This window comes from Pelodiscus sinensis, chromosome 17, assembly GCF_049634645.1.
Source record: "Pelodiscus sinensis isolate JC-2024 chromosome 17, ASM4963464v1, whole genome shotgun sequence".
Lineage (NCBI taxonomy): Eukaryota > Metazoa > Chordata > Testudines > Trionychidae > Pelodiscus > Pelodiscus sinensis.
The window spans coordinates 1,126,703-1,144,732 of NC_134727.1; the positions used below are offsets into that span (position 1 = coordinate 1,126,703).

An 18,030-nucleotide genomic window follows, 5' to 3' on the forward strand; every position below is an offset into this window, starting at 1 on the left:
AGCCCTGAGCCTTCTCCCACCCCCCAACTGCTCCTCCTTGGCCCCACCCCAGAACCTTCACTTCCCAGCATCCAGTGACCCTCTGCCCCAGCCCTGAGCCCACTGTGAACCCCCCCCCCCCCCCCACACACACACATCGCCTGCACAGTGATACTTCTGCACATGCCGTCAAGCATCTGTGGGAGCGCTCCTAGAGCGTGGCCCCTTTTTCTGTGGCTGTGAGTTCATGCCACCGCTGGCGGGCCTCTGCCTGCATGCTGGCCTGTGCTCTCCCGGGCTTCCAGCAGACTTGTGTGCACATTAATGCTCATTACATTCCTTTGGGCTCTAACGTGGCCGTCAGAAAAGCAGTCTGCTCTCCAGTGACCCCAGCAGAGCCCGGGTAGCTTCTGGCAGCCTCCTTGGATGTGCTTGTGCTGTTGGCAGGAGCTGCGGAAACTGGAGAACGAGGAGCTGAAGGTGCAGCTGACTGTGTTTGAAGAGCATGGCGAGGAGGATTCTGAAGACCTCAGGAGCCGCCTTGACGACATTCGCATGGAAATGGAATATCCTTCCACTGCTCAGTGGGCAGAGGGAGCGCTTGGGGCAGGGGTATCCCCAGGGGGGCCAGTCTTTGCACCATCCTCGTCTCCATGTAAGGGAAGGCTCTGAGGCTGAGGGTCTTTCCTCTGGTCAGGGAGTGTCTGGGCCCAGCTGGGCTTCCTGTCATCAGGCCACATGGATCCAGGGCTTGTTTGGGGCAGAGCTGCCCATTACATTGTAGGATGCCTCTGACCCACCAGGCAAAGCCTGCAGAGGTGAGAGTGAAACCCTGGCGGAAGGGCTGATCCTCTGCTCGGGATTTGGGGTTATGAGCAAAAGAGGAAGGCTGTGGGAGGCAGCTTGTCTCTCTTCCAGAAACTTCAGTTTCAGATTTCGTGATATATTTTTTTGGTATAGATGATGTGATTTGTCCCTCTTTTGGGTAGGCACGGCAGAGCCTAACTTTCGTTTTTTATCATTTTGATGGATGATTTGACTAACTTTTTAAGCATTTTTGTGGGAAATAAGATGGTCAGCTGACAATAGGTGTTGAGACTCAAAAAGGCGAAGCTTTGTAACCATTCAGACATCAAATGTCAAAATGTACCAAGTAAATAGAAAAGTCCAAGTTCTCAAGTAGCTTGTTCCTTACTCTGCCAGTCAGTACATTTCACTTGTCAATGGAAATACTTTGTCCCTTTTGCGCTTGTCCAGTGAAATTGAGGTTTGCTGACAGTTACCCAATATCTCACCCTTCCCAAAGTTTGGCTGTTTTGGATTTTGCCACCAGAGGGCACCTGGAACAACTGCTGCTTTCCAAAAACTAAGTAGAGCAGGGGTTCTCAAGCTCTGTGATACCGCAACTCCCCTCTGAGGGACCCACAGTTTGAGAAACACGGCAGTAGAGTATTTCCATTCGTCTGTCCCACACGGAATGAGACCCTAGATAGACAGAGCCATGCCAAACCTCCCTCTGGGGAATTACCCCTTCTCTGTGTGTGTCCCCCGGAGGGTAGTCTGCCCTGCACAGCTGAGCCTTTCCCACTCTGTTGCTTGCAGTTTTGGGGAATAAATAAGCTGGAGTCGGAATAACTTTTCCAAGTCCTAGAGGGAAAGAAGTGAGCTAGGAGCTGGAGGTCAAGTGTCATGGAACGTCTTCCCCAGCAGACCTAATATGTCTGTTAGTAAGAATTTAGGCAGGAGAAGCCATGCCAAACGGCTGTCCAGGCCTTGTGTGGAGTAGGGCTGTAAATAGCCATTTAACCGGTTAACTGTTTTAATGGCTAAAATTATATCAGTTAACCAGTTAACCGTCGGCAGCTAGGGCTGGGGTCATGCTGGCCTGCACTAACACAGCTGGGGCCTTCTTGGCTGCATGGGCTCCAGCACAGGACAGGGCCAGGATCCTGCCTGATCTCCTGGGCCACTCCAGCACAGCTGGGGCCAGGGGGCCAATGCAGGCGACCCTGCCTGCCACCCTAATGCAGCTGACTGGACTCAACCAGGACTGCTCCAGCCTGGCACAGTTGGCCAACCAGCAGGTTGCCTGGTAAGCATTCTGCTAACCCTAATGCTTGCCAGCTAACCGGGTAACCTTTTATATTCCTAGGTCGGAGGGGTGATAGCTTCACCCTGCTTCACGGGGAGAGTGGTACAGCCCGCTTTTCCTAGGTCGGAGGGGTGATAGCTTCACCCTGCTTCACGGGGAGAGTGGTACAGCCCGCTTTTCCTAGGTCGGAGGGGTGATAGCTTCACCCTGCTTCACGGGGAGAGTGGTACAGCCCGCTTTTCCTAGGTCGGAGGGGTGATAGCTTCACCCTGCTTCACGGGGAGAGTGGTACAGCCCGCTTTTCCTAGGTCGGAGGGGTGATAGCTTCACCCTGCTTCACGGGGAGAGTGGTACAGCCCGCTTTTCCTAGGTCGGAGGGGTGATAGCTTCACCCTGCTTCGTGGGGAGAGTGGTACAGCCCGCTTTTCCTTATTCGGAATGGCTGTGGGGGCAGTAAGATTTCCTGGCAGCGGGTTGACTTGGGGCTTCTGGCCAATGCAAAAGGGTTATTTGTGCTCTCCCAAGGGAAAGGTGCCTAGGAGGCTGCTAGAAATAGGAGTTTGTGTGTGTCTAGGTATGTGAGCTCACCCTTTCCCTCTAGTGAGTATGCCCTGTGGTCCAGAGATTGAGGGCTCCTTCCTTATTTGAGGGTGTAAGCGGGCTGCACAATCTGTAGAGCTCTCTGTGCCAGTGTTGCTGCATAGCCATCCCCTCTTTCTTAAACACCTTCGATTTGTTCAGTGTCCGGGGGGGCTTGCTTGGCTGAGATGGGGGAGAAAAGGGGAGTCGTGAAACGGAAGGAGCCGAGGGGTCACTGCATAATGGGAAAGGGGTTACTTGGAGTGAGGCGGAGGGATAGGACTTTGCCCTCCCCCCCAAAACGGGGCCCACGGATACTGTTTGGGTGCATAAGGCAGGGATGCAGAGACACTTGCTGTCTCGTGGGTGTGGAAGGAATGAGTTCCCAACAGCCTCCCTTTTCCTGCCGCCACTCCAACCGGGAGCTGGAGTGTCACTGGGAGAGGGTGGCTGGGCTCCAGAAAGGCTCGGGAAGGAGGAGTGAGAGCCCCATTTTAGACCAGTCTCCTGCAATGTGTCCTCTTCATTTTTCCCATGCAAAGCTCTCTGTGCGAGAGGGGAGCGTGCTCAGGCTTTGAGGGTACTTTGACTGGCTGCTGCCTTCTCTCCAGAGAGGGCAGCGCACCTGGATGCCTCCCCTTCCGTTTCCTTAACCTGTTCTTCACTGACTTCAGTGACGTGTTCCAGATTCTCCTCAACACAGTAAAGGACTCCAAAGCAGAGCCATTCTTCCTCTCCATCCTGCAGCACCTGCTGCTCATCCGCAACGATTATGACGCCAGGTAAGGAGGGTGCTTTGTGGGGGAGACATTGGAAAACACAATCCCAGCGCCACACACGGAATGGCAGGGGCTAAATTACCTGTTGCTACTCCAGAGAACGATCTTGGTATCATCAGGAATAGTTTTCAGAAAAGTTCAGTTCAGTGTGCAGCAGCATTCAAAGCCACTAACCGTGTCAGGAACTGTTAGGGATGGGCTAGCAAATAAGACAGAAGGGCCGATAATACCACTCTTATCAATTCATGGTCTGCCCACGCCTTGAATGTTGTGTCCAGTTCTGGTCACTCCATCTTAAAAGTGGATATAATGGAACTGGAAAAAGTTCAGAGAAGGGCAACAAAGAGGTTCTTGGGTATGGAACATCTTCCATCTGAGGAAAGGTTAAAGAGATTCGAGCTGCTAGCATAGACTAGAGAGGATTAAGGGGAGATATGGTAGAAAATATCATGAATGGTATGAAAAAAAGTGAGTGGAGAAGTGTTATTTACCCTTTTCCACATGCAAAAAACGGGTTACCTGATGAAATTAATAGGCAGCAAGTTTAACGAGAGAACTTTTCACACAATGCATAATTGGCCTCTGGAACTTATTGCCCATAGGATATTGTCATGGCCAAAAATATCACTGGGTTCAAAAAATAGTTAGATAAGTTATTGGAGAATAGGATCCTCAATTAGCCAGGGTGGTCATGGATGCAGTCCCATTCTTAAGGTGATCTAAGATCTGGCTACCAAAAACTGAAAGGAAAAGGCTGAGATGGATCATTCCAACTGTCCTGCTCTTTGCATTCCTCCTGAAGCTTTGGGTGTTGGCCACGTTGGAAGACAGGATATGGGCTAGATGGACAGTTGGTCTGACCAGTGCGGCCAGTCTCACAATCCTGGGAGGAAAGGATTGGACGTTGCATAGGAGGCAGAGCTCAAAGTTCTAACACCCCCTTTAGGGAGAAGGCAAGGGGCTGCAGTGTTGTGCATACAATAAGGAGAGTTGGGCCTCTGGCCTAGGTTGTTCAAAGAGGACCAGACGTTGGCCAAAAGTCCTTTTCTGCACGTCCTTTGCAACAGCTGTGGTGGCCTGTTCTAGAATGGGAGGGTACAAAATGCCAGCTGTGCCCAGAGTGGAACATCAGCCAAGCACCAGTGACCTTGGGAAAGCTCCAGGAGCTCATAGGGAAGGCAAGGGTAAGCAGAAAGCCGTGTGAGCGTGTGCTAAGGGACGGAAACCCTCTGAGTACCACCTTCATATGCAGGCACATGCCTAAACTGGATTTCACAGCCTCTGATGTTGCCACAAGATTTCAGACAATAGTACAGCTGTGGAAGCTACTGGCCAGTCTGCCTGGTCAATGGTGGCTCAACCAAAGAACCATCTGGCATGACAGCAAGATTTCTCAGGCGTGTCCAACTGAAGAATGTTATTTCTGCAGCAGAACTGGAGAGAAGATGGCAGAGAATCTTGTGGAAAGCACTTTGTGTTTCAGATGAGGGAACAAAACCAAACCTGAGTCCTTTGATAGCGTTTCAGGTGGCTGGATTGCCTTTTGATGGTTCTAGAGCAGTGTGTTCAGCCGGTGGGTTGTGGCACCCAGAGGGGTTACGAAAGGTAAATGGGATGTTGTGGGGCTGAGAATTGTATTACAAGCTAAAAGCAAAGAAAATCTTCCTACCTGTCTGCCTTCATTCTTAGCGTCAGGTATTCTCAGTCAACCTCCTGAAACAGCGCAAGCTTTATATAGGCCCGTTGCTATCCTCTGATGCATCTTTTTCTCTTTGATACTAAATGTAAGGAAGTTGCAAAAAAAAAGTTGATGTCAGGAGAGGGGCTTCCTGTCTGAAACGGTTGAGAGAGACTGTTCCAGAGCAAGGAAGATAGACTCTTGCTTTGTGAAATATTGGCAAACCTCTAACTACTGCCATAGTTATGGTTCTCAGAAGCACAACCCGGATAACTGTCTTGGGGGTTATCTGCCACCAGCAGCTGGCCCACGACGCCCGGCTCAGGGTGCAGGGCTGTTTCACTGCAGTGTAGACGTCTGGAGCCCTGGCTCTAGAACCCTATGAGATGGGAGGACCCCAGGGACTGGAGGTCAGGTCTGGGTGTCTCCCACCTGGGCTCCAGGCTGAACCTGGGAGTCTGTACTTCAACGAAACAGCCCAGCAAGCCTGAGTCAGCGGAGGGTGTCTAATTGGCGGTGTAGCTGTACCCTTGGAGCTAAACTTGTCTGGGACAATTTGATACCAGCTAGTGCAGCTTCAAGAACAGCTTGGGTTTTTTTTTTCCTGTTTCCAAAATGCACTGGGTTGTATTCCGTGCTGGGAATGAAAAGATTATGCCAAAGAGACTCAAGCAGTAATCTAAAATAACCCAGCCACGGTTCTGGTTTTTCATTAGAAGAGAACGACAGGAGGGCGATGGCCAAGGCTTGGCTGTAATATGGCTTTTGGAATCTGCTGGGAAGTCCCTTGCCAGAAGATTTCTATTCCAGTAAAATATCACCAAGCACATTTAAATGCAGTGAGTTGGCCTCAGCCGTGTTGGGCTGTACCTCATGGCTTTTGGCGAGAGAAGGAGTTGATATTGAGTACACTGCTCTAGCTGTAACTATCTGTATTTTCCAAGAAAGGGCTCTCTCTCCCTGCCCAAAGGAATTGTGGGCTCTACCTCCTTAAATGGTTTTCATTAATTATTTTAGCCTTGAGCGTGCACATGTTTGGGAGTGTCTTTGTAGTGCTCCAAGCAGAGGCATGGCTCCCCTTTCTGAGCGTGGTATTGGTAATGTGGCTAGCACGCCTGACTTGGAGACTACTCGTTACAGACATGTAGGTTGGAAGGAAGTTTGTTAAGGGCAAACGGAAACAACTAAGCTAATTGTCTCCCTAACTAACAGTGAATACGTTACTAGTCTGTCTGGAAATTGTTTTCCAAACCCATTGTTGGGGAATAGCTCCTGTTGGTTTGGCATAAAAGTAGTCTCCTGCCAGCAGGTGGTCTAGATTGCCATAAGAAGGCTGGAGCTCTGATCCAAGGAGACAGCTCATAATTAGTCCCTACCAAACTCATGGCCATGAAAATGCATCATGGGCCATGCAGTCTGGTCTTGTGTGCGCTTCTACTGGCGCTGTCCAGGTTTCACGGAGAGACCAGCATTTCTCAAACTGGGGATCCTGATCCCAAAGGGTGTTGCAGGAGGGACGTCCTTTTAAAGGGAGTGTGGTATTACCATTTACTTCCGCACTGTCTCCAGCCCTGAAGGCAGCACTGCTTCCACAGCAGCAGAAAAGCAAGGGTAGCAGGACCACCAGCTTCCCTACCGTAACCTTGTCACCCCCAGGACCCCTCCAGCACAATCCCAGGACATTTCAGAGTACATCTGAAATCATGAAATCATCATTGTAAAGCCAATGACTGAAACTGACTAGAATGGGGTGGGTGGGGGTGGGGGTGGGGGTGGTAGGGCATAGGAGGACGAGACCAGTTCCTGAAGGGGCTAATTGCCAAGAGCAGTGTTAACACTGGTTCCTTTTTTCTCTTTCCATAGGCCTCAGTACTATAAGCTGGTTGATGAATGCATTTCCCAGATCGTTTTGCATAAGAATGGTGCTGATCCAGACTTCAAATGCAAGCGCCTCAACATTAACATTGAGGGGCTAATAGGTGAGTCCTGAGGCTGTTGGGGTCACAGTCAGAACTAGCCCTGGCCCAGGTGCTTCCAGAACAGCCCTGTTATTTAGTCCTTCCATTGCACTTTGACCAGCAGCACTTCCTGCCTCTTTGCACGTTTCTCGGCTTGCACCTTGCGAAGAGGCTCTGCCGGCAGGACGTGGTAGGCTCACTTCCTGCCTGAACCCTCTTCTGCTGCTTTCTGCACTGCGGGTCTGGGCGTTGGCCATTACGTACCTCGTCACTGGGGCCTGCTTTTCACAGGCATGTGCGTGGCTGGGCATCTGTCAGACCGCGTTCCATGGCCCATCGCTGATCGTTCCCCCGGGCCAGCAGAGGGCGTAGCACGTGGAAGCAGGGCCAAGGATCAGGCGCCTGTACGCCAGTCCCGAGTCCCTAGTGCTGTCACTGGCCCTCCCTCCGCACGGGAAGACGTAGGGGACAAGGGAGGAGGACTTGCAGAAAACCCTGTTCTTGGAGTGGCTGTAGACATGTATTCTGCCCAGGGAGGGCATGTCCAGTGCACTGCATAGCATCCTTGGGCCGCACAGAGCCCTCCCGTGGTTACCACCAGGCAGCTGCACTGCACTCTGACTGCCCATGGCTTGAGCTGACGTTCTGGGGAGATTTGCCGCTCTCTCTACTGGCACCGCAGCGTTCCGTTGGTTTCTCGGTAGCAGCACTGCCTAGCTATGCGCCGAAAGCCAGGAGAACCTCTGCGGAGAGGCGTGCCAGAGCGTTAGTTCAGTTAGCTGTGTGTTCAATGGTGCCTGCTGCAGGGCCTTGCCCAGGTCCCTGGGGTGGTGTGGTAGTGATCCCAGAACTCGCTGCTGCTTGTGCCTCTCCGAGGCCCTCAATGCTGTCATGAGACTCTTGTTCTTCCTCTCCTCCACTGGGAGAGAAGTGTCAGCAATAGCTGTAGTCATGCCAACAGCCTCCTGTGGAAGGATGAGGAAGGAAGCAAGGGTTCCTTGAGATCCCCGGGAAGAGCAGGCTGCCTGTTCGCTCTCGGGAGCCGTGTCGGTGACTGCAGCATCAGTCTTGCCAGCACCGAGTGTGTCGGCACCAAGGCTCTTCAAGCAGCTGCAGGTTTACTCTGCCTTCAGGCGGGACTTGCCTGTTGCACGGCTGTCCTCAGTAGGTTGGAGTCTCCTGCAATCCTGGGGCCATCTGGCTGGCTTGCCTCAAATACAGGCTGTTGCTGGTGTCCTCTTCGCACCACTTTAAAGCCAGGCTGTGGAAACAAGCTCCCTCTGCAGTATCTGTCTTTGGAGCTAATTCACCATTGTCAGCCTTGGAGATCAGATCTGCATTAACAGGCTGGAGCGATGGGTTTGGTACCAGTGTTCCCTGTAAGCTGAGCCCTAGGGCGGCCACCAGGAGAGATTCAGGTGCTGCTCGGCTGATTAACAGAGCACCCACAGCGGATAGCATGTTTCTATTGGTGATGCACATCTGCACTTGCCTTGGTGCATGTAACATTTATTCCACACACAGATGGAAAAAATTAGAGGGCACGTTGTTTGGTACCAAGTGTCAGTGCTGCCTCAGACACTGCCAGGACTCAGGGCCTTGCCTTCTCCACCTCCGTCGGTATTAATGTGACCCACACACGGGCTTCCAGAGAGTCATGGCGCGTGTGGCACCCTAGATCTGCCTCTGCTGCTCTGTGAACTGCTTGGAGGCTCCTGATGTGAAGTTCACGGTCTAGATGGTGCTTGGTCCTGCTGTGGGGTAGGGAGCTCGAGGGCCCTTCCAGTTCGTGTTCTGTGATTCGCAGTTCAGTGTCGTCTTCCATTTCTTCATCCAGGCATCCGCTTTGAAAATCGTCACCGTTTCCATGGGCTCACCCTAGGTACTGGGCTCGGTACTGTTCTCTTAGCAAAGACGAGAAGAGTTACCCGGCGTTTCCGGGTCCAGTCAAGCTTCTTCCCAGGGCGGCTGGGATGTCGGGATGTTAGCTAGTGGCTGGGGCACTTGCTGCCCTGCGGTCGGTCGGTCCGCCCGCAGTATGTGTTCCTCCCAGACCCTCCCTTTCCATTGGGTAAGAGACAGTCGGATTCTAGGCCCATCCCATTGCCCTGGTCCAGCCAGACCCTGGTAGGAGAAGAGGAAGCTCACATCCAGTGTAGCGGCCCTGCCCCTCCTGTTCAGGAGGAGTTCTTGAACAACCGGACTCTGACGCCCCTTTCTAAAATGGGTAGATAAGGGTCTTGGCCCAGTTCCTGCTGGCCCCGGATGCCATATCTCCTTCCTCAGCGGCATTCAGGGAGCCCTTCAGGCTTTCCGTCTTCAGTTCGTTCCAGGGCACAGTTGCCAACCCCTCCTGACCCAGACAGCTGGAGACACATGCTGGGGTTGCTCCCCATGAGCCGATTGTCGGCACCTTCGTTGCAGGAGCAAGCAAGGCCACTTGCCAGTAAAATGGCTCTATCGCCCCACAGCCACCAGAGTGCTAGAATAAAGAGGTCAGGCGTTTCCCAAGGAGCATTTGTGTGTCTAAGAACTCCCCAAAATCTTCCAGAATCAGTCGTAGGGCTGGAGGGCTCGCTAGAGCTCATCTCATTCAGTCCCCTGCACTCAGAGATGAAAGCGACTAGCCCCTCAAGTAACCCCTTCCCCTGCTGCCTCTCTCAGTGCATAGCCGGGGGGACCCAGAGTGAGCCAGGAATCAGCTGTCTCAGCTCACGTCGCCCGCCCCCCCCCCCCCCCCCCGCTGCACTTCAGCCTTCTAAGTGTATTAAGAGCCCGCCGGCTCTTAGTACATTTCAAAGGCAGAGCCACAGCGGGCTTAGCTTTGGGGGCAGGAGCTAACCCCGCTGCGGCTCCTCCGCTGATCGACTGGTTGATTAAACTCCATTTAACATCCCTACTGCACTCAAGGCAGGCTAGGTATTATCTAGACCATCCCTGACCGATGTCTGTCTCGCCTGCTGTCACAGCGTGCTGGGGGAGTCCCCGACTCTGCACCCCCATCCGCAGCCAGATGTGACTCGCCACCAGCCAGTAGAACAGAAGGACCCAGCATAGCATAGGGTCGATGTTAACACGGGGACCAAGAGCAGGCAGCCTTATTCCTCTCGGGGAGATGGGCTCCCGGGCCCTTTTCTGCCCTAAGCCCCTTCTCTCCTCCTAGCCCAGACGAGACTGACTCTTCCCCCAGGCCCTATCCCCAGCCTGGTGTCAACCCCTTGCCCCCCTCGGCCTTTGTCTCCCTTCCTGGGCAGGAGTTCTTATCTCCTATGTCTGGTCCGCAGGTGTCAGGGCCCAATACACATCTGTTGTGAGTCATGCCCAGCCTCCCTCTCCTCATGCAGACAGTGTTGCCGTGCCCAGGGGAAACTGAGGCACACTCACACAGCACAATATAGCCAAGAGTGAGTGTAACAGAGTGAACACCGGACTTGAGAAGTAGACAACACCTCCACTACGTCACACCTGCTCTTAACAGTGTTCAGCGATGGAGATTCCACAACCTCCCTAGGCAATTTATCCCAGTGCTTAACCACACTGACAGGAGGTTTTTCCTGATGTCCAACCTAAACCTCCCTTGCTGCTTGTCCTGTCCTCAGAGGCCAAGGAGAACGTTTTTTCTCTCTCCTCCTTGTAACACCCTTTTCTTCTTTGAGAGCTTATTCACATTAATTTTGATCAGACTCGCTCACAAGTGGCAGAAACTTTCCCCTAGCAGCTCCCATTGGGTTGGCTCTAGAGCCCGCTGGAGTGGGGCTGTATATGCCACTGCTGGCAGGACTCCCCCTCTGTTCTTTCTTCCCGTCCATGGCGGCGGTGGAGCCGTGTCTCTCGCGCTTAGCAAGTCGTGCCTGGTCCTAGCAGTCACCTAGTTCTTATCAGTTGTAGCTACTAGTTAGTTCTCAAGTGTAGGAGCATAAGCTTTCGTGGGCAAAGACCCACTTCGTCAGATGCATGCATCTGACGAAGTGGGTCTTTGCCCACGAAAGCTTATGCTCCTACACTTCAGTTAGTCTATAAGGTGCCACAGGACTCCTCGTCGCTTTTGCAGATTCAGACTAACACAGCTCCCCCTCTGATAGTTAGTTCTCAGGCTCTTTGTGCGGGTGCTTTTGAGGAGAGCGGTGGACTGCATGTGAGCGCCCGCACCTAGGAACAGCGGTGACAGGGTGGGTGGCCGACTGGTGTTTGCTTTGGGCGTCTGACTGAGTGGAAAGGAGGGCCTGTGTCCCGCCGTGGGCGCTGGGCACTGAGCGGTAAGTCCCACCCGGGGCTGGACACTGAGGTGTTGGCAGTGGCACAAAAGGGTTCTGTGCATTGGGGGGAGGGATCATTTTGGACACTACCTAATGGCGTTTTCCCTTTCTGTAGATAACTTGATCGATCAAACGAAGGTGGAGAAAAGCGAGGCCAAGGCAGTGGAGCTGGAGAAAAAGGTGTCTGGCTGGGCGTGGGAGGAGAGCGGGGGTGGGATAGGCCCTGGAGCAGGTGCCACCAGACAGCGCCTTCCCGGCCACAGAGCAGTGGCGAATAGCCGCTCAGCTCTGCACTGGGCCGGTCTCTCTGGGAAGAGCCGTGTGCTCGCTTTTTAGTTCACCAAACATGCAGGTGTCTCCTGCTCAGGGCTGTGCTGTCGGGCATGTGAACCCCCACGCTTCTCGTGCGTGGGCCCTGGCCGAGAGGTGAGCGTTGAAGCTGTGACTGGAATTAGAACGTTCACCTCTTGTCATGGGCGTGCCCCCGGCTGCCTTCAGACGGAGCCAAGCGTTTGCAATGCCGGCAGCGCTCGCTAGTGCATGCCAAGGCAGACCCCTTCACATGGCGATGCTGTCCCCAGGCCTGTCCTCCCCTAACCGCTACTGCCCCTTGTCCCTTAGCTGGACTCAGAGCTGACTGCACGGCACGAGCTTCAGGTGGAAATGAAGAAGATGGAAAGCGACTTTGAACAGAAACTCCTGGGTTTAGATGGAGAGAAGCAGTCCCTGGACAAGGAGAAAAAGCAGCTCGCCCTAGAGAAGCAGAGTCTGGAGAGCCAAGTCTCCGAGAAGAACGAGGAGGTAATGTTCAAGCTGAGGCCTGACTTACATGGCCTTGGAGCGCAGTGCTGTCTCGCTAGACAGACTGCAGCACCCTGGCGAGTTCTGACGCACACAGACTGGGTATGTGGGGCAGGAGGAGCGGGAAGGGGGCACTGTAATGGGGCCACTAGATGTGAGCTACTTTCCAGCTTTTGAACAGTCCCTTGGACAAACCTCTCCCTCATCCTTCAAGGTGGCCCTGTGCCAACCTCTCGCACTGAGCCTACGCCCTCAAGTGAGGGGACCCCACAGTTCTAGCAATGGGGTTCTCAGTGCCTACTGAGATGGATTGCTGGGTTTGTGGTGACTGGGAGAACCACATGGTGAATTGTTTGCTGGATGTGAAGCCTGCAGATCTCTCCAGACTGATTGTGCCAGTGTTGAGCAGGTGCCAGTAATACAGAAGAAAATAGGAAAGCGATCCTGGTGACCCAATCTAGGCTGCTACGCAGGCAACTGAAGTCCAGGACCTCCTGAAAAGCTTCCAGGTCTCTGCTCAGAGCCAGTTACGCAGAACGTCAGGTCTCCAAGTGTAGTTGAGGTGAGGGTGTAGGGAGGCAGGATTTGGGTGTATTAGGAACTGACAAACATTTTGGGAAAGGAGGAGCTTGTACCGAACAGAGGGACTTCACCCAAGCCAAAATGGAACCAGAGTGCTGGCATGGCAAATTCAAACAGTCATGGAGGAGTTTTAAGCTGAGGGCTGGGAAAGCAGACGGTGCGGAGGAGCACACAGCTCAGACATGCATCCCGTGGGGGAGGGTCTATTAATAGAGAGTCCCTATATCCTAATGAAGAGGAGAGACTAGGACTGTGCTGTCCAACACACTAGCCACATGTGGCTATTTGGCCGGGTGAGTGTGGCTAGTTGGCTATAACAGTAGCCGCTAGAGTCATCATTACTGCTTGAGAACTGGTTGGACACCACAGGGCTAGAAGCTGATAAAGTACAAGTAGGAACTGAGGAGAAACAGGTGAGAGTTCCCTTCACTCTGGGGGGGTGTCTCCCAGAAACACAGCGCAGATAGACCCCGGATGTTTGTAGCTCACAGTGCAAAGGTGATGCAAACCTAGAAAGAAGATGATCATACTTGGCAGATCATCACATTTTCGCACACACTGTACGTGCCCTTCTGGTCAGATTCCTTGCCATTTAGGATCTTGGTATCAGCAGAATTCTCAAGTGTTCTATGTATTTCACGCAGCATCATGGGCAGGATGAGCTCATGCCCAGCTTCCCAGCTCCCTGTATGATTGCTGTGTAGATGGGGCTTCCTCCTCCATGCCCGTCGGGGCAAACTCTACTGCCTGCTATTAAGGAGTCTTCATAATTCTATGTGGTGCTTATAGCTACATTTCACAATATTAATCAGTGTGCCACTAGCGTTGAGAAAACCCTCCCTCTCTGCACTTGTACAATATGAGTGTTGATTCAGTTGTTTGTAAATGTACACAAAGCCGGAGCTGAACCTCAAGTAAATCTTTGAAATGAATCCTTCTGAAAAATAAAACCCAACTCAAGCTGCTCCTCTGCTTATGGGTTCATGCTCCCTGCTGTTTTTCCCCCATTTGCGAGAGACTGTGAAGTTTGCCTCCATCCCTTGTTAGCTTGATGGTTTTATGTGTAAATTGAGGTAAACTCACATTCCTTTGTTTAGAATAGACCTGATTAACAACTTCCCAATCCACCTGATGTACGCACACACTGCTTATAATTCCAGCACGTATTCAGAATACTTATTACCCATCGCACACATGCATCCTATAGGAATAGGAATCCGCAGTGAGTTTTCAGAGAATACCTGCCCAGGCATATTTTATATGAAGATAATTAGCATGTAGGGTCTGAGTACGGGGTGGTTAGTGTCACATCATTACATTGCCCGTTGTTGGTGGCTGTCGACTAGAGCAGCAGTTCTCAACCTGTGGGTCTGGGCGCTTGTGCGCTCACGAGAGATTCAGATGCTGCCCGGCTGATTAGCAGAGTGCCCACAAATAGGTTTTGTGTTTCTAGTTACGGTGCACGTTGACACGTGGCTCGGTGCGTATCAAAATTATTCCGCTCATGGATGGAAAAGCTAATTGGGAACATTGTCACGACCCAGTTTTACGAGGCCACTGGGGCTGATGTTCAGCGTGAGGGAGCCGGTGGAGGGCTGCAGACATGGGTGGCAGGGTTCAGATTATAGGCTCCCTGCCTGGGCTGAAGCCCTTTGGCTATGGCTCCCTGTCCAGGGCAGTGGAAGTTGAGCTTGGGGTTCGAGCCCCCCAAACAGCAGCAGTGCGTGGGCAGGCTCAGGCTTTACCTGCCCCGGTCATGTAGTAACATTGTTGTCAGAAGGGTTGCAGTGCTGCAGGGTGAGGCTGCCTTGCCTCTGTTCCGGTCCAGTGCCCTAACCCTGAGACTCCAGGTCATTCTTCTCGCCTTCCCCCAGCTCCACACCCACGAGCGGTGGTTCTGCCGTGTGAGGTCTCCCATCAGATGCGCTCTCGCCCGGCTTCCTCTTGGCTTGGAAATGGGAGGAAGAGGGCCCAGAGATGCCCAGGGGTTTGCACTGCTCACTGCCCCACGAAAGGGCCATGTGGTTTGGGTTGAGTTCGTGTACAGGGGCCTCGACCTCGCACAGACATGTTAAAACATCATGCCAAGGGTTGGAAGCTTTGTTTCTTGGGATACGAGAGAGAGAATCAGAAGCAAAACAGAAAACGTTTCAGTGTAAATGTAGCCACGTCATGCAAACCAACCTTAATCTGAGGTGAGCAAAAGAGCGTGGCTGACAGCCCCTTCCCTGGAGAAGAAGGGTTAGTTCTGTCACTGGCTCTTGTGTGGTGTTTACTTTCTCGACAGACAGACGTACAAAGGACAGACGCCGTTGGATATTAAGGGGCGGTAATCTGGCATTGAGGTGCTCGGGGTTCTCGCCCATCAGTTAGCCCTTCATTCCAGCACACCAGTTTTGGTCTGTTAATTTCTGATTCCATTTTTGTTTGTAAATCATGATGCCAACACAACCCTTGCCTCCTGTCACTAGCCTTCCCTCTTACAATTGATCCAGACAGTCTCCTAGACCTTGTACCTTGGTCTATTAGCATTCATTGCTGGAGGTTACTGTAATGTTTTATGAACTTTGCCTACTTTCCTCTGGAGGACAGAGTCTTAATTCAAAATGATCTGGACAAACTGGAGAAATGGTCTGAGGCAAATACGATGACGTTTACTAAGGAGCAAAGTGCTCCACTCAGGAAGGAACAATCCGTTTCACACTTACAGAATGGGAAGCGACTGTCTAGGAAGGAGTCCTGCAGAAAGGGATCTGGGGACATAGTGGACCACAAGCTCAATGAGTTGATAGTGTGATGCTGTTGCAAAAAAAGCAAACGTCATTCTGGGCTGCATTCCCATGAGAAGCAATTCTGCTCCACTCTGCGCTGGTTAGGCCTCACTTGAAGTATTGTGTCTGGTCTCTGCATTTCAAGAAAGATGAAGAGAAATTGGAGAGGTTCCGGAGAAGAGTAACAAAAATGATGAAAGGTCTAGAGAACATGAGCTAGGAGGGAAGGCTGAAGGAATTGGGTTTAGTTCAGAAAAGAGAAGACTGAGAGGAGACATGATGGCAGTTTTCAAGTACCTAAGGGTGTTACAAGGAGGGAGAAAAATTGTTCTCCTTGGCCTCTGGGGATAGAACAAGAAGCAATGGGCTTAAACTGCAGCAAGGGAGGTTTAGGTTGGACATTAGGAAAAACTTGCCAACTGTTAGGGTGATGAAACCCAGAATAAATTGCCCAGGGAGGTTGTGGAATCTCCATCCGGAGCTATTTAAGAGCAGCTAGGACAGACACCTGTCAGGGACAATCTCGGTGATGCTTGGTCCTGGCATGAGGGCAGGGGACTGGACTTGACCTCTCGAGGTCCCTTCCAGTTCTATGACTCTCTGATTCCAGTAATTGAGCTCACACCCTGCAGTATCCCAATTGTTATAACAGCCCCCAGGAGTGGGCCTTTGGGGCGTGCTTCTGTTTATCTGTATGGATCAGGTTTTTACTGTAACTTGCACTGCTAGCTGACCCGCTGCTGCAATGCAGCCTGCTTACAGGACAGCGGTACCACGGGAGAGTGTTTTCCCCTCTGGGAGTAGGTGGTCCTGCACCCACTAGTGCGTTCGGCAGGGTGCCAGTGTCCTGTGATGGAGGGGACTGACTGGGCCCCAAGTCTGACACACCTTAGCTGTGGTCTCCTGCCTGCCCTGGCGGGCTGGGACCTGGATGTTCTGCTAATATCGCTCGTTTTGCTCTTTCTGCAGATTACGAAGCTGTCAAAGGAGCTTGAAGATACTAAGAGGGAAATGGCTGCGTTAGCGTCTCAAGCTGCGTCTGCCTTGGCTGCCCCTGCGATCCCCCCAGCCCCGCCGCTCCCTGGGGCCCCTGCGATCCCCCCAGCCCCGCCGCTCCCTGGGGCCCCTGCGATCCCCCCAGCCCCGCCGCTCCCTGGGGCCCCTGCGATCCCCCCTGCCCCGCCGCTCCCTGGCGCCCCTGCGATCCCCCCGCCTGCCCCGCCGCTCCCTGGGGCTCCTGCGATCCCCCCGCCTGGCGCCCCTGCGATCCCGCCCCCTCCCCCGCCGCTCCCTGGCGCCGCCGGGATGCCGCCCCCTCCCCCGCCGCTCCCTGGCGCCGCCGGGATGCCGCCCCCTCCCCCGCCGCTCCCTGGCGCCGCCGGGATGCCGCCCCCTCCCCCGCCGCTCCCTGGCGCCGCCGGGATGCCGCCCCCTCCCCCGCCGCTCCCTGGCGCCGCCGGGATGCCGCCCCCTCCCCCGCCGCTCCCTGGCGCCGCCGGGATGCCGCCCCCTCCCCCGCCGCTCCCTGGCGCCGCCGGGATGCCGCCCCCTCCCCCGCTGCTCCCTGGCGCCGCTGGGATGCCGCCGCCTCCTCTGCCCCCTGGCTTTGGGGGTTGGGGCGCCCCTGCAGCTCCAGCTCTCCCCTATGGATTAGCTCCAAAGAAACAATACAAGCCAGAGGTGCAGCTGCGGAGACCGAACTGGAGCAAGGTGAGACCTGCTCGCTGCCGGCCCCTTTCCTCTTCGCCCCTCAGGTGTGCCGCTCCGCCAGCCTTCCGGTGGCGCCTGTGAGGGGACCCCCCGAGGAGCCAGCTGGTGGCTCGCAGGGCAATGGCTTCCCTGAGGCTCAGGCCCCTGCAGAGCAGCTGCTGATGGATGGGCTCGCCGGGGATTGGTGTGGCTAGTGGCTGTTCCTGCTCTGGGCCGGGTCGCAATGCGCAGGCTGCAGAGCCGGCTGCAGGGCCCAGCTCTCGGAAGCACAGGCTGCTTGGACTCTGCTTTGTCCGCGGCGCCAGGACACAGGGCCAGTGTGTCTGAGCACGGCAGTAGCCGCAAGCAGACAGCAAGCGTGCCCAGCCTGCCGCCGGAGAGCTGTGGGCATGGCGCCAAGGCGCCCCCTCTTTCTGGGGCCTTGCCGACTGGGCTGCTTCTCGCGTGGCTCAGTGGTTAACATGCGACTCTTCAAGTCTGGGGCCTGCACGGCCAAACCCTGCTCAGCCAGCGCCGTAGCCGCTCGCGGGTGCGTCCCAGAACTGACCTGCTGTGCGGCTGAGCCCAGGAGGGAGCCGAACCTGGAACTGCCGAAGCAGCTTGAGAGCCAGGCTGGTCTAGGAGCAAGTCTGCCGCAGCCCAGGGTGCGGGTGTATTGGCAGAGCTGGGGGCTCCCCTGCTACAGGCCAGGCTTGGGGAGCGTTAGCAGAGCTGGGGGGGGCCAGGCAGTAATAAGGGTTGAACTTGTTAGCTCCTCCTCCCCGAGGTGGCTGGGAAGCAGGCAGGGTCACTAGAGGGCCCAGGCGGTCTGGTGGAGGCGTTGGCCATCGGGCCGCTGCTGTCTC

The 18,030-nt window shown here is 54.1% G+C and overlaps 1 protein-coding gene across 1 annotated transcript in view; it reads left to right on the plus strand.

The window, feature by feature from the left end:
- Positions 1-18,030, plus strand: part of DIAPH1 (diaphanous related formin 1) — a 111,743-nt gene that overhangs the window by 48,227 nt on the left and 45,486 nt on the right. The window contains exons 11-16 of the mRNA XM_075900019.1: positions 427-545; positions 3,316-3,432; positions 6,971-7,086; positions 11,437-11,501; positions 11,943-12,122; positions 16,445-17,185. Of these exons, the coding sequence (XP_075756134.1) occupies positions 427-545; positions 3,316-3,432; positions 6,971-7,086; positions 11,437-11,501; positions 11,943-12,122; positions 16,445-17,185 (1,338 nt within the window). The remainder of the gene's footprint in view (positions 1-426; positions 546-3,315; positions 3,433-6,970; positions 7,087-11,436; positions 11,502-11,942; positions 12,123-16,444; positions 17,186-18,030) is intronic.